Source organism: Lepidochelys kempii, unplaced genomic scaffold (assembly GCF_965140265.1).
Source record: "Lepidochelys kempii isolate rLepKem1 unplaced genomic scaffold, rLepKem1.hap2 scaffold_117, whole genome shotgun sequence".
NCBI classification, from domain to species: Eukaryota; Metazoa; Chordata; order Testudines; family Cheloniidae; genus Lepidochelys; species Lepidochelys kempii.
The window spans coordinates 148,590-165,468 of NW_027333596.1; the positions used below are offsets into that span (position 1 = coordinate 148,590).

At 46.3% G+C, this 16,879-nt stretch overlaps 1 protein-coding gene across 1 annotated transcript in view; it reads right to left on the reverse strand.

Moving 5' to 3' along the window:
- Window positions 1-12,138: 12,138 nt before the first annotated feature.
- Window positions 12,139-16,879, reverse strand: part of CCNDBP1 (cyclin D1 binding protein 1) — a 45,623-nt gene continuing 40,882 nt past the window's right edge. Inside the window, exon 10 of the mRNA XM_073326847.1 lies at window positions 12,139-12,706. Within this exon, the coding sequence (XP_073182948.1) occupies window positions 12,653-12,706 (54 nt within the window). The 3' untranslated portion in view covers window positions 12,139-12,652. The remainder of the gene's footprint in view (window positions 12,707-16,879) is intronic.

Consider the following 16,879-nt stretch of genomic DNA (forward strand, 5'->3'; position numbering starts at 1 on the left):
AGGGAACAAGCACAGAGTGGTGGGACCGCATAGTGTTGCAGGTTTGGGATGATTCCCAGTGGCTCCGAAACTTTCGCATGCGTAAGGGCACTTTCATGGAACTTTGTGACTTGCTTTCCCCTGCCCTGAAGCGCAAGAATACCAAGATGAGAGCAGCCCTCACAGTTCACAAGCGAGTGACAATAGCCCTGTGGAGGCTTGCAACACCAGACAGCTACCGGTCAGTCGGGAATCAATTTGGAGTGGGCAAATCTACTGTGGGGGTTGCTGTGATGTAAGTAGCCAACACAATCACTGAGCTGCTGCTATCAAAGGTAGTGACTCTGGGAAATGTGCAGGTCATACTAGATGGCTTTGCTGCAATGGGATTCCCTAACTGTGGTGGGACTATAGAAGGAATTCATATCCCTATCTTGGGTCCGGACCACCAAGGCAGCCAGTACATAAACTGCAAGGGGTACTTTTCAGTGGTGCTGCAAGCACTGGTGGATCACAAGGGACATTTCACCAACATCAACGTGGGGTGGCCGGGAAAGGTGCATGATGCTTGCGTCTTCAGGAACTCTGGTCTGTTTAAATGGCTGCAGGAAGGGATTTACTTCCCAGACCAGAAAATAACTGTTGGGGATGTTGAAATGCCTATAGTGATCCTTGGGGACCCAGCCTACCCCTTAATGCCATGGCTCATGAAGCCATACACAGGCACCCTGGATAGCAGTAAGGAGCTGTTCAACCATAGGCTGAGCAAGCGCAGAATGGTGGTAGAGTGTGCATTTGGACGTTTAAAGGGTCGCTGGCGCAGTTTACTGACTCGCTCAGACCTCAGCAAAACCAATATTCCCATTGTTATTGCTGCTTGTTGTGTGCTCCCCAATCTCTGTGAGAGTAAGGGGGAAACGTTTATGGTGGGGTGGGAGGTTGACGCAAATCGCCTGGCCGCTGAATACGCGCAACCAGACACCAGAGCAATTACAAGAGCACAGCAGGAAGCGCTGTGCATCAGAAGAGCTTTGCAAACCAGTTGCATGACTGGCCAGGGTACCATGTGACACTTCTGTTTGTTTCTCCTTGATGAAAACCAACCCCCGTGGTTGACTCTAATTTCCTATAAGCCACCCGCCTTCCCGCCTTCGATCACAGCTTGCTTGCAAAGGAAATAAAGTCACTATCATTTAAAAAACATGTATTCTTTATTAATTGATTATAAAAATAGGGAGATAACTCACAAGGTAGCCCAGGTGAGGTGTGGGAGGAGGGGAGGAGGGAAGGAAAAGGCCACTTCAAAACTTGTTGAAAGACAGCCTTCTGTTGCTTGGGCTGTCCACTGGGATGGAATGGTTGGGTGCCCGGAGCCTCCCTCCTCCCCCTGCGTTCTTGGGCATCTGGGTGAGGACGCTATGGAACTTGCGGAGGAGAGAGGGCATTTAAACAGGGGATGCAGCGGCAGTCTGTGATCCTGCTGCCGTTCATGAACCTCCACCAGACGCTGGAGCATGTCTGTTTGATCCCGCGGTAGCCCCAGCGTTGCATCCTGCCTCCTCTGATCTTCCTGCTGCCACCTCTCATCTCAATCGTCCCTCCTCTCCTCATGTTCATTGGCCGCTTTCCTGTACTGTGCTACTGTGTCCCTCCACACATTCTGCTGAGCTCTGTCCGTGCTGGACGACGGCATGAGCTCAGAGAACATTTCATTGAACGTGCGTTTTTTTCACCGCCTTATCTGAGATAGCCTTTGGGACAGAGGAGGGAGTCTTGAAATATTTGCAGCTGCAGGAGGAAAAAAAGGGAGTGAAGTATTTAAAAAGATACATTTTACAGAACAATGGCTATACTCTTTCACAGTGAACAACACTATTCACATTACATAGCACAGGTGATTTTGGTACAAGGTTGCATTTTGCATCTTATATTGAGTGCCTGAGGCTTTGGTGTTAGAAATCACATATGCAGTGCCGGGAAACAGAATTCAGCTTGCAGGCAGCCATAGTAAGCTATAGTTTTTCGGCTTCTGCAACCTTCATAACAGCAGCACCCTCCTTTCCCATACCAAACAAAGCCCGTTGAGTTGGCCATTTAGTGCTGCGGTTTCGTGTTAATATGCAGCAGCAGAAACCAAACTAACCCCCTCCCCCCACATCCAATTCTCTGGGATGATCGGTTTACCCCTTCCCCCACCGCATGGCTGGTATCAGGGAAGATCCCTGCTAGCCAAACGCAAACAGCTCAGCACCAATGCCCCCCCTCCCCACCACCACCGCGTGGCTAACTGCAGGGAGGATTTCTTTTCAGGCACAGGCAAACAGCCCAGTAGGAACGGCCACCTCAGAATGTCCCCTTAATTAATTTCCCCTATTTCAACCAGGTTACCATGAATGATATCACTCTCCTGAGGATAACACAGAGAGATAAAGAACGGATGTTGCTTGAATGCCAGCAAACACTGGGACCATACACTGCCAGGCTTTGTCATGCAATGATATCAGATTACTTGCTACTAGCATGGCGTGGTAAAGTGTTCTACCATGGAGGACAGAATAAGGCTGCTCTCCCCAGAAACCTTCTGCAAAGCCTTTTAGAGTACCTCCAGAAGAGCTTCATGGAGATGTCCCTGGAAGATATCCGCTCCATCCCCAGGCACATTAACAGACTTTTCCAGTAGCAGTACTGGCCACAAATGCATCCCAAGTCCTCAGGGCTACTTAATCATTAAAAAATGCTTGCTTTTAAAACATGTATTGTATTTAAAAAGGTACACTCACCAGAGGTCCCGTCTCCGGCTTCGTTGCATTGGGAGGGTAATTCAGTCAGGGTGATAAAAAGATCCTGGCTGTCGGGGAGAACAGTGTGCTGTGTGCTCTCCTCAAGCTCCTCCTCCTCCTCCTCATCTTCCCCGTCTGCAAAATACTCAGCCATGGCGGAGAGTACCCCATTATCGGAGTCCACAGACAGGGGTGGGGTAGTGGTAGCGGCCCCCCCTAGAATTGCATGCAGCTCAGAGTAGAAGCGGCATGTCTGGGGCTCTGTCCCGGAGTGTCCGTTTGATTCTTTGGTTTTCTGGTACGCTTGTCAGAGCTCCTTAAGTTTCATGCGGCACTGTGTTTTGTCCCTGATATAGCCTCTGTCCCTCATGGCCTTTTGAAATGTTTTGGCATTTTGTCTTTTGGAATGTAGTTCTGACAGCACGGATTCCTCTCCCCATACAGCGATCAGATCCAGTACCTCCCATTTGGTCCATGCTGGAGCTCTTTTTCAATTCTGGAACTGCATGGTCACCTTCGCTGATGAGCTCTCCTGGCCAAACAGGGAATGAGATTCAAAAGTTCCCGGGGCTTTTTCTGTACCCCTGGCCAGTGCTTCAGAGTTCAGAGTGCTGTCCAGAGCGGTCACAATGGTGCACTGTGGTATAGCTCCCGGAGGCCAATACTGTCGAATTGCATCCACACTAACCCTAATTTGAAACGGCGATGTCGATTTCAGCACTAATCCCCTCGTTGGGGAGGAGTACAGAAATTGATTTTAAGAGCCCTTTATGTCGACAAAAATGGCTTTGTTGTGTGGACGGGTACAGGGTTAATTCGATTTAACGCTGCTAAATTCGACAATCTCGTAGTGTAGACCAGGCCTCAGTAACCATTCTGCCATGCAGCACTGGCCAGGTTTATCCTCTAAACTGCAGCAATTCTCAAGAGGTTTCTGTGATGTTGCACCCCATAATGCTTTACAGAAATATGCTTATAAGTGTAAATAGACATGACTAGAATATGTTTTATGCTAGATATGCTATGATCTACTGCATATAGTCATCCTATTTTCATGCATGTATCATTTTTGTATTCGAAGTTATAAATATTGGCTACATACTTGTTTGATTTTAAGTAGCCTCAGTGAAGCAGTTGGTCAGCTTCTTGAGAAAAGACTATTCTCAGTAAGTGCCCAAATCAAGAAACACTTAAGATAACAATGAACTTCGAGAGATGCCAATCCACATCAGAGCTTTCCTGGGAATGTGGCATCAGCCAGTAAAGTTCTGAGTCATGCATGGACATGTGACTTGCCCATGTGACTCCAAAAATCCATCTTGCAGCTGGATTCTGCATCGGAAGGAGAAGGGATTTCCACCCACAAGAAAAAGTCTATTTAAGCCCCTGGAAACCCCTCCATTTGGTCTTCAGCTGGCAAAAGAGGGAGCCTCTCCACCCCTAAAGGATACCTGAAAGAAACTAGAACAAAGGACAGTAACTACAGGGGTATGAGTGATTGCTGGACCCAGACTAGAAGGAGGCTAGTCTGTGAAAGAAGCTTACTGGAACATCTCTGAGGGTGAGATTTCATCTGTAATCACTTTCTTACTGTATTAGGCTTAGACTTGTGTGTTTAATTTTATTTTGCTTGGTAATTCACTTTGTTCTGTCTGTTATTACTTGGAACTTCTTAAATCCTACTTTTTGTATTTAATAAAATCATTTTTTACTTATTAATTAACCCAGAGTATGTATTAATACCTGGGGGGGGGGCGGGGCAGGGGAACAGCTGTGCATACCTCTCTATCAGTGTTATAGAGGGCAAACAATTTATGAATTTATTTGGGGTTTGGACCCCATTGGGAGTTGGGTATCTGAATGCTGGAGACAGGAATACTTCTTAAGCTGTTTTCAGTTAAGCCTGCAGCTTTTGGGGGAAGTTGTTCAGATCTGGGTCTGTGTTTGTAACAGGCTAGCATGTCTGGAACAACCAGGCAGGGCACCAAAGTCCGAAGCTGGCAGGGAAAACAAGCTCAGAGATAGTCTCAGCCCATCAGGTGGCAGTCCCAAGGGGGTTTCTGTGATCCAACCTGTCACAGTTTCATCATCTGGTAGGCATCAAATGCCAGTGACCATCCCTTGAGAGTTTCAGCTGATAAGATGCAGGCACTAGTACTGTATATACCTGCTTTCCTGAAATAATTAAAGGTCCCTTGTACAAACTAATGAATAATCAAAAGACAAAATCCTTCTTGTCTGGACTCTGACCTAGTATTAGAGCAGGAAAGCATTGGATAGAGAGCTCAGAGGGCTGCTACTAGTGGTTTATCTTCAGCTCCCATCATACATTTACAATTTTTTTTCCATGCATATGTTGTGTCCCAATATTTTCTGACATGATAGGACATACAAATTTATTTAGTTGGGTTAGATGCCATCTAATGGCAACACTACCAGAGAAGACAAGACCAGGTTATCAACAGCAGTCTTTTCTCCTACCAAATGACTAATTATAAACTACTTTCCCCTTAGTTACCAACCAATTCTTACTTTTAATGTACAATGTGAAACCAAAATGATATGACAGTTGCACTTACATGAACGTGCGTTGTGCGTATGGCCCTGAATCTTAACTATTTAAAAATATGGCTCTTTTGTGCTTGTTTCTTATAACTGCTCAACACAGATACCATAATTGTGTGTATATAAATTGGGTAACTAAACAGAATGAATGTGGTCCCACTCAGATGAATTCTACAGTACTCACTAACTATACATGCAGATTAGGTGTGCAGTTGTATGTGTTTTGCACATACAATTATGCACCAAACAATCTTAAAAATCAGACCGTAGTTTTGCTGTTTTAGGTATAGGATTCTTACCACCACTTATTACTCTATTGCAGGGGTTCTCAAACAGGGGGTCAGGACCCCTCAGGGGGTCGCAAGGTTATTACATGGGGGGTCATGAGCTGTCAGCCTCCACTCCAAACCCCGCTTTGTATCCAGCATTTATAATGGGGTTAAATATATAAAAAAGTGTTTTTAATTTATAAGGGGGGGTCGCACTCAGAGGCTTGCTATGTAAAAGGGGTCACCAGTACAAAAGTTTGAGAACTACTGCTCTATTACAATGAATGTAGTTTGATAGTGCCATCTATTGGTGGAATGGGCAAATGCAAGTAACTCTTGCTAAATCAAAACTGTATAAACTGTCCTCTACTAACTTTCATAATACCAAAGACGTGACTAAAAGGGAAAGCTTCTCATAGTTGTTCTTTAGTTTGTGAATTATTTCAAGCTGAGATATTACATATAAGATTGAGGTTTTCTATTTATTTTGATTTATACAACAAATAAAAGAAAAGGAGGACTTGTGGCACCTTAGAGACTAACCAATTTATTAGAGCATGAGCTTTCGTGAGCTACAGCTCACTTCCTCAGATGCATATCGTGGAAACTGCAGCAGGCTTTATATATACACAGAGAATATGAAACAATACCTATTCCCACCCCACTGTCCTGCTGGTAATAGCTTATCTAAAGTGATTTCCAGCACAAATCCAGGTTTTCTCACCCTCCACCCCCCCACACAAATTCACTCTCCTGCTGGTGATAGCCCATCCAAAGTGACAACTCTTTACACAATGTGCATGACAATCAAGCTGGGCTATTTCCTGCATAAATCCAGGTTCTCACATCCCCCCCACCCCCATACACACACAAACTCACTCTCCTGCTGGTAATAGCTCATCCAAACTGACAATATGTATTGTTTCATATTCTCTGTGTATATATAAAGCCTGCTGCAGTTTCCACGATATGCATCTGAGGAAGTGAGCTGTAGCTCACGAAAGCTCATGCTCTAATAAATTGGTTAGTCTCTAAGGTGCCACAAGTCCTCCTTTTCTTTTTGCGAATACAGACTAACACGGCTGTTACTCTGAAACAACAAATAAAGTTGCCGGTTGTTGTGGATTAAAAACTTTACATTTAGTCACCAAAAGTTCAGAGTGTAAGAGGAAGATGGTGGACTGAGGAAATTAATCTATGATACAGAAGGTGAAGTCTCACAGTGCACATGGTAATAGTTCATTGATTTTTTTGCTGTCTAATGCTAAGGTTCCAAACTTGCAGTAGGTTCTGGACCTGCTGGTTCCAATCCACTCTGTGGTTTCTAGGTTTGGGGTACATAAGAACATAAGAATGGCCATACTGGGTCAGACCAAAGGTCCATCAAGCCCAGTACCCTGTCCTCTGACAGTGGCCAATGGCAGGTGCCCCAAAGGAAATGAACAGACAGGTTATCATCAAGTGATCCATGCCCTGTCACCCAATCCCAGCTTCTGGCAAACAGAGACTAGGGACACCATTCCTGCCCATCATGGCTAATAGGCACTGATAGACCTATCTTCCATGAATCTATCTAGCTCCCTTTTGAACCCCATTATAGTATTGGCCTTCACAACTCCTCAGGCAAGGAGTTCCAGAGGTTGACAGTGCATTGCGTGAAGAAATACTTTCTTGTATTTGTTTTAAACCTGCTACCTATTAACTTCATTTGTTAAACCCTTGTTCTTATATTATGAGAAGGAGTAAATAACACTTCCTTATTTACTTTCTCTATACCACTCATGATTTTATGGACCTCTATCATATCCCGCCTTAGTCGCCTCTTTTCCAAGCTGAAAAGTCCCAGTTTTATTAATCTCTCCTCATGCGGAAGCCGTTCCATACCCCTAATAATTTTTGTTGCCCTTTTCTGAACCTTTTCCAATTCCAATATATCTTTTTTGAGATGATTCCTAACATTCTGTTTGCTTTTTCGACTGCCTCTGCACATTGAGTGGATGATTTCAGAGAACTATTCACAATGACTCTAAGATCTCTTTCTTGAGTGGTAACAGCTAATTTAGACCCCATCATTGTATATGCATAGTTAGGATTATGTTTTCCAATGTGCATTACTTTGCATTTATCAACATTAAATTTCATCTGCCATTTTGTTGCCCAGTCACCCAGTTTTGTGAGATCCTTTTGTAGCTCTTCGCAGTCTGCCTGGGACTTAACTATCTTGAGTAATTTTGTATCATCTGCAAATTTCGCCACCTCACTGTTTACCTCTTTTTCCAGATCGTTTACGAATATGTTAAATAGGACTGGGCCCAGTACAGACCTCATGCTCTGACTCAGGGTAGGGGGAGCCTGCATCTCCCATCTCTCTTTCCCCACCTTCACACATCCCCCAGCACTGCAGTTCCTCCCATGCCTTCTTTGTGCATCTTTGCCAGTTGCTCATGTTCAGGGCCTTGGGTTAGATAAGAGCAGCCATACTGGGTCAGACCAAAGGTCCATCTAGCCCAGTATCCTGTCCTCCGACAGTGGCCAATGCCAAGTGCCCCAGAGGGAATGAACAGAACAGGCAATCACCAAGTGATCCATCCCGTTGCCCATTCCCAAGGTTGTCCTGGCTGGAGGGGCTCCCACACCACAGCTGCTGCCTTGCCTCAGTGGGCCTCTGCCCCAGCAGCTCCTCTTCAATGTGTCCCAGCTCAACTTCTGCTGGGTTGGCAGTGACATGAACAGGAATACACATGCGGCTAGATGTCAGCGCTCTCTGTGGCTATCAGCCCAGCCCAGACAGCCCCACATCCCAGTCACCAGATGCCTGGTTCTAACCCTTGGGGTCATCCTTATATGTGATCAGATTACATCTCCACGCACGGGGTATACAGGCTCCTGGAAGACTGGGCCCTATCCACTGTACCAGTCTGGAGGGGGCAATCCTTTTATATCTCCAGGGAGGGGCTGGCACCCCACCCCCTTTGTCTCTCCAGACTTCTGGGTTCTCACTTGAAATCCCACTCCGTCTGGACCCCCATCACCTCATGGACCCTGCTGTGACTGTAACACTAGCACCACTGTAGTTACCCCACGGGACTGTATCTCAGGACCCCTTGGTCAAATGACTCCAGTTTGGGATGACTGAGCTTACCCCACATCCCCATAACGCACACTAAATTTCAAGACAATCCCAATATCCATGTGAATTTTAGAGCACTTAAGAGTTGTTCTTTAAACAACAAGGGCTTCCTGACCTTAGCTATAGTGGAACAGATGCTCCCCAGAATCACAGGTGGCTGAATAGATTTTAAAAAAACACACAACTCTGTGCAGCAACAAAGGATGATAAATTCCAGCCCAAATGAAAAATCAGTAGTTTCTGGGGGAAAAACTGAAAAAAAAAGAAAAGAAACAAGGCTTTAGAATGTATCTAGTTCCTTCAGTTTTGAGTGGAGCAGTGTTCATCAGACCCTTTTGTAAATGCACATATGCAATCGGGTCAGCCAGTGCAGGATTGTTTCCAGAGGCTTTTCTTAGCCTAAATGTGAGTCACTTCCCTTAATGATCCAGAAGGGAATTAGTGATGGGTGTGTTCATGTTGAAATCAGAAGAGTGTTGAAACTGTGTATCTGCATCATTTCTACCTACCAGAAGACTGTGTCACTGCCTCAGTTCCTGACTTAATCTGAAACTTTCCAGAAACGCCCTGCAGAGCTGAGAGCCCCCAGTTCCTCTTCGAGGAAAGTAGGGAGATTTAATTATTTATTACACCACTTGGCAAATTTTCTCATTTCTACCCAATGGGAACAGAAGCTAATAGCTTCTCTCTTCCTTCAAATCTCTCTTCATAACTGCTTTTCCATCACTAATTGCCATTCCAGCACTAACTGCTCCAGCTCTGCCACCATGTCAGAATAAAGTTTGTTTGTTTTAATTTAAAAATCAGTGCTTTCCTGAGCTCAATATTCCCTTTTTTCCTTGAATTCTGCTAACATTTTAACTTCCTTAACTGCCCAACCCCCATTAGTCTTTTTTCATTTCTGTTAGATCTAATTTAAACGTCACCATGGGCCACCAGCCTCGTCCTATGTGTTGTTAAAGTGCCAGGTGCACCCATGCAAATAATGAACGTGAAGGATCTAAGGCCATGTCTATGAAATTAGGTCAAATTTCTAGAATTCGGTTTTGTAGAAAGCGTTTTTATACAGTCGATTGTGTGAGTCCCCACACAAATGCTCTAAGTGCATTTAGTTGGCGGAGTGCGTCCACAGTACCGAGGCAACCGTCAACTTCCGGAGCGTTGCACGGTGGGTAGCTATCCCACAGTTCCTGCAGTCTCTGCCGCCCATTTGAATTCTGGATAGAAATCCCAATGCCTGATGGGGCAAAAACATTGTCATGGATGGTTCTGGGTACATATCATCAGGCCCCCCTTCCCTCCCTCCCTCCCTCCCTCTGTGAAAGCAACGGCAGACAATCGTTTTGCGCTTTTTTTCCTGGGTTACCTGAGCAGACACCATACCACGGCAAGCATGGAGCCCGTTCAGCTCACCGTATGTGTCTTGGGTGTTGGCAGCCGTGGTACTGCATTGCTACACAGCAGCCGCTCATTGCCTTTCGGCAGCAGATTGTTGATGTACTCCAGGGTGCTCTTTTAACCGACCTCCGTGAGACTGGGCAAACATGGGAGAGACTCAGCCAGGTCATTACCCTTTTAAGTTTCGTCTCATGGCGATTCAGTCCTGCCAGCAGTCCTACTGCACTATCTTTTAATGAGCAGCCAGGAGATGATGATGGCCAGCAGTCATACTGCACAGTCTGCTGCCAGCAAGATGTATAAAGAGAGATGAAGTGGATCAAAACAAGAAATAGATGAGATTTGATTTGTATTCATTTTCTCCTCCCTCCCTCTGTGAAATCAAGGGCCTGCTAAACGCAGGGTTTTGAGTTCTATCCTTGAGGGGGCCATTCTGTTTCTCCTTGATGCAAAGCCACCCTCTTTGTTGATTTTAATTCCCTATAAGCCAACCTTGTAAGCCACGTTGTCAGTCGCCCCTCCCGCCGTCAGAGCAACAGCAGACAATCGTTTCGCACCCTTTTCCCTCGATTGCCCGAGCAGACGCCATAGCACAGCAAGCATGGAGCCCCGTTCAGCTCACCTTATAACCAGCTTATCACCTTCAGCTTATAACCATTGTAAACATCTCACGCACTATCGTGCGGTTTATGCAGAACCAGCACCTGAAAAACCAGGCGAGGAGACAACGGCAGCGCGGTGATGAGGACATGAACACAGATTTCTCTAAAACCTTGGTGCCCAGCAATTTGGAGATCATGGTGTTACTGGGGCAGGCTCATGCCATGGAAGGCCGATTTTGGGCCCAGGAAACAAGCACAGAGTCGTGGGACCGCATAGTGTTGCAGGTTTGAGAGGATTCCCAGTGGCTCCGAAACTTTCGCATGCGTAAGGGCACTTTCATGGAACTTTGTGACTTCTATTCTTGTGCTTCAGGGCGGGGGAAAGCAAAGATAAGAGCAGCCCTCACAGTTCACAAGCGAGTGGCAATAGCCCTGTGGAAGCTTGCAACACCAGACAGCTACCGGTCAGTCGGGAATCAATTTGGAGTGGGCAAATCTACTGTGGGGGTTGCTGTGATGCAAGTAGCCAACACAATCACTGAGCGGCTGCTATCAAAGGTAGTGACTCTGGGAAATGTGCAGGTCATACTAGATGGCTTTGCTGCAATGGGATTCCCTAACTGTGGTGGGGCTATATACAGAACACATATCCCTCTCTTGGGTCCAGACCACCAGGGCAGCCAGTACATAAACCGCAAGGGGTATGTTTCAGTGGTGCTGCAAGCACTGGTGGATCACAAGGGACATTTCACCAACATCAACGTGGGGTGGCTGGGAAAGGTGCATGACACTCGCGTCTTCAGGAACTCTGGTCTGTTTAAACAGCTGCAGGAAGGGATTTACTTCCCAGACCAGAAAATAACTGTTGGGGATGTTGAAATGCCTATAGTGATCCTTGGGGATCCAGCCTACCCCTTAATGCCCTGGCTCATGAAGCCATAACAGGCACCCTGGAAAGTAGTAAGGAGCTGATCAACTATAAGCTGAGCAAGCGCAGAATGGTGGTAGACTGTGTATTTGGACGTTTAAAGGGTCGCTGGTGCAGTTTACTGACTCGCTCAGACCTCAGCAAGACCAATATTCCCACTGTTATTGCTGCTTGCTGTGTGTTCCCCAATCTCTGTGAGAGTAAGAGGGAGACATTTATGGCGGGGTGGGAGGTTGATGCAAATCTCCTGGCCGCTGAATATGCGCAGCCAGACACCAGAGCAATTACAAGAGCACAGCAGGAAGCGGTGCGCATCAGAGAAGCTTTGCAAACCAGTTTCATGACTGGCCAGGGTACCGTGTGACACTTCTGTTTGTTTCTCCTTGATGAAAACCCACCCCCTTGGTTGCCTCTAAATTCCCTGTAAGCCACCCATCCTCCCGCCTTCGATCACAGCTTGCTTGCAAAAGAAATAAAGTCACTATCATTTAAAAAACATGTATTCTTTATTAAATTGATTATAAAAATAGGGAGATAACTCACAAAGTAGCCCGGGTGGGGTGTGGGAGGAGGGGAGGAAAAGGCCATTTCAACAAGTTTTGAAGGACAGCCTTCTGTTGCTTGGGCTGTCCACTTGGGTGGAGTGGTTGGGTGCCCGGAGCCTCCCTCCTCCCCCTGTGTTCTTGGGCATCTGGGTGAGGACGCTATGGAACTTGGGGAGGAGAGAGGGCGTTTAAACAGGGGATGCAGCAGCAGTCTGTGATCCTGTTGCCATTCGTGAACCTCCACCAGATGCCGGAGCACATCCATTTGATCCCGCAGTAGCCCCATGTAGCTCATGCCTCCTCTGATCTTCCTGCTGCCACCTCTCCTCACGTTCATCGGCCACTTTCCTGTACTCTGTTATTGTGTCCCTCCACACATTCTCTGAGCTCTGTCACTGCCGGACGACTGCAAGAGCTCAAAGAACATTTCATCGTGCGTGCGTTTTTTTCACTGCCTTATCTGAGATAGCCTTTGGGACAGAGGAGGGAGGCTTGAAACATTTGCAGCTGCTGGAAGAAAAAAAGGTAGTGAAGTATTTTAAAAGGTACATTTTACAGAACAATGGCTATACTCTTTCACAGTGAACAACACTATTCACATTACATAGCACAGGTGATTTTGGTACAAGGTCGCATTTTGCATCTTATATTGAGTGCCTGAGGCTTCGGTGTTAGAGATCTCACACGCAGTGCCGGGAAACAGAATTCGGCTTGCAGGTGGCCATGGTAAGCCATAGTCTTTCGACTTCTGCAACCTTCATAACAGCAGCGCCCTCCTCTCCCATACCATGCAAAGCACATTAAGTTGGCCATTTAGTGCTGCAGTTTTCCTGCTAACGTGCAGCAGCAGAAACCAAACTAACCCCCTCCCCCAATCCAATTCTCTGGAATGATCGGTTTACCCCTTCCCACACCGCATGGCTGGTATCAGGGAAGATCCCTGCTAGCCAAACGCAAACTGCTCAGGGCCAATGCCCCCACCCCCCCACCACCGCGTGGCTAACTGCAGGGAGGATTTCTTTTCAGGCACAGGCAAACAGCCCAGTAGGAACGGCCACCTCAGAATGTCTCCTTAATTAAATTTCCTTATTTCAACCAGGTTACCATGAACAATATCACTCTGAGGATAACACAGAGATAAAGAATGGATGTTGCTTGAATGCCAGCAAACACCGGGACCATACGCTACCAGGCTTTGTCATGCAATGATACCAAATTACTTGCTACTAGCATGGTGTGGTCAAGTGTCCTACCATGGAGGATGGAATAAGGCTGCTCTCCCCAGAAACCTTCTGCAAAGGCTTTTAGAGTACCTCCCGGAGAGCTTCATTGAGATGTCCCTGGAAGATTTCCGCTCCATCCTCAGACATGTAAACAGACTTTTCCAGTAGCTGTACTGGCCACGAATGCATCCCAAGTTCTAAGGGCTATTTAATCGTTAAAAAACGCTTGCTTTTATAAACGTATATGATATTTAGAAAGGTACACTCACCAGAGGTCCCTTCTCTAGCTTCGTTGGGTTGGGAGGGTATTTCAGTCAGGGTTATAAAAAGATCCTGGCTGTTGGGGAGAACAGTGTGCTGTGTGCTCTCCTTAAGCTCATCCTCCTCCTCCTCATCTTCCCCGTCCGCAAAATCCTCAGGCATGGCGGAGAGTATCCCATTATCTGAGTCCACAGACAGGGGTGGGGTAGTTGTGGTGGCCGCCCTAGAATTGCATGCAGCTCAGCGTAGAAGCAGCATGTCTAGGGCTCTGTCCTGGAGCGTCCATTTGATTCTTTGGTTTTCTGGTACGCTTGTCAGAGCTCCTGATGTCACACACAGCACTGTGTTGCGTCCCTGCTGTAGCCTCTGTCCCTCATGGCCTCAAAGATTTTTTTTTGAAATATTTTGGCATTTCATCTTTTGGAATGTAGCTCTGATAGCACGGATTTGTCTCCCTATGCAGTGATCAGATCCACTACCTCCAGTTTGGTCCATGCTGGAGCTCTTTTTCGATTCTGGGACTGCATGGTCACCTTCGCTGATGAGCTTGCCTGGCCAAACAGGAAATGAGATTCAAAACTTCCCAGGGCTTTTCCTGTACACCTGGCCAGTGCATCTGAGTTCAGAGTGCTGTCCAGAACGGTCACAATGGTGCACTGTGGGATAGCTCCCAGAGGCCAATACCTTCGAATTGCGTCCACACTAACCCGAATTCGAAAAGGCAATGTCGATTTCCTCATTGGGAAGGAGTACAGAAATCAGTTTTAAGAGCCCTTTATGTTGAAAAAAATGGCTTCGTTGTGTGGATGGGTGCAGGGTTAATTCGATATAATGCTGCTAAATCCGACAAACTCATAGTGTAGACCAGGCCTAAAACAGGCTGAAAGAACCTCTCTCAAACAGTTTATTCATCTCACATCCCAGAATGCAATTGGTATGTGAGTTACAGGTTCCCAAGATCTGAGCTAACAGTTTTGGATAAGACCATCCTCTGCTACTCAGGGAACAAATGGCGCAGGAGCCCTAGTGTTCTGCCCTTAATAGGGCTTGTCTCCCCCAGGTTTGCACTAAAATTAAGTGTATAGACAAGTGGTTGGGAGGCTATGGCCCAGCCAGATACTCAATGCTCAAATGTATCCTGCAGCAGATGTAGGCAAGGAGAGGTCTATGCTGCTGAAAAAAGGCAAGTGAGGCCATAACATTGTCTTCAGGAGCTGCCCATTTATTTTGTGTTACTGGTTTTCTAGCATCTCTTCCTCCTTTAGGCATCAGTGCTTGTGGCTTTGACCATCCCCTCTTTTCCCCTAAAATATTTTGTGATGCACTGTGTTCCCACCGACAGGGGACGTCACCTTGGGTTTGTGATCTCTAAACACAATGGCAAGAATACATTGTTCAGTAGTGCTGTGGTATGGTAGTTCTGTTTATTTAACAAATTAAAATACTATCATGGAAAGCCCCTTCTCTGGAAACTCCCAGAGAGGTGGCTGTTACAAAACTCAGTGCAGATCCAACCAGCTCGGCAGAGACCAGGGGCAGGTGCTTGCTATGCGGTGTGTGAGGAGGGGAGCAGGGGGCTGGAAAGCTTTTCCTGGGCCTGGGGTATTTCCTTTTATCTTTTTCTTTCCTTTCATAAATCAAATAGCTTTCTTTTTCTGGCATTGTTCCTGTGCAGGCAGAGCAATTCCTGAGTAAGACATTCTAGACCCTCCCCATTTCACTCCTCCTCATGTTCCCCTCACCCCACTCAGCTCTGTTGCTCCTGCCTTTATAACAGCAGTATTCCTAAAGGTTGTCCTTGAAACCCTCTTGCATCAACGTGACACTGAGCCAGAAAGGGTTACATGGCTAGTAAGCTAAATGATCCAAATTCAACCTTAAAAGACATATTAGAAAAGTATGTAAATAGTAATTAGGGCTAGTCCTTATAAATAGCTAACAAAACCATGTTAGATAGACTAGAGCTTTGAAATGTAGGCTTTTATTGCCAGAGAACTGGAAGATATTTATTGTACTAGTCGGTACTTATCTATATCTTGTTAGAGGTTAACAATCTAATCAGATTTCAGAGTGGTAGCCGTGTTAGTCTGCATCAGCAAAAACAATGAGGAGTCCTTGTGGCACCTTAGAGACTAACAAAATAACATGTGTCACAGTTCCAGTAACTTGCGCAGTACTGCAGGTATGCATGGCCCTGCACAAGAGTCAATGTGCCAAAGAGGCAGCTAAGTCCCTGCCCTGAAGGGTTTCCATTTTGAAGGCACGAGTGGATGTCACATAGTGCAGAATTCCATTTTGAGCCTGGCTTCCTAGAGCTAAAATTAATCTCCTAACAGATGGGGCATTTCAGGAGAGGGAGGGAGCTTGGTGTGCTGTTGCATATGGGTGGCATGAAGAAGAGGTATCAATTCAACAGCAGGTAGATGAGAAAGGGAGCAGTCAAGAAGAGAGTTTAAGTAAATGAAGGCAGAGGTGGATGCAGAAGCAAGTTTGTGAAGATCCTGAGGGTGAGGAGACTGAGGCCATGTCTACATTACCATATATGTCGCTCAGGGTGTAAAAAAGCACCCCCCTGAGCAAAGTTTCATCAGCATAGGCGTTCATGTGCCCACCACTATGTCAGCAGGAGAGCTTCTCCTACTGCCACTCATTGAGGTGGTTTTATTATGTGGCAGGAGAGCTCTCTCCCATCCACACAGAGCAGCTACATGAGCCATCTTATAACAGGGCAGCTGCATCAGTACAGCTGTGCCATTGTAAGATGGCTAGTGTAGACATGGCCCGAGCTTGAACTTCATGTTGAAGGGGAGAAAAAGGAAGCAAAGGGGTGGGAAGACAGAGCAGAAAGGAGGAGGAAGAGGCTGTGGCAGGTTGGATAGGACAATAGCACAGAGCAGGGAGGATGGAGAGAAAAGGAGGGATTTTAGAGATGGTTGAGGAAGAAACAAGACAACTTCACAAAACCTTGACTTCTTCCCTCTCCAACTTTTATCTGCAGCAGTCTCAGGAAATTCTGTTTGTGAGCTGAGTGGAGGGTAAAGGTGAGCTTAAGCCACATTGGCACTCTCTATTCTGAGCATGGTCCCAGTGTAAGAGACTAGCCTCAGTGCTGCTGTAGTTTACAGTCTACTTTACATGCTCCCTATAGGTCTACAGTTTCCTTTAGATGCACCCTCACTACCGTTATCCCTGCCTGTGT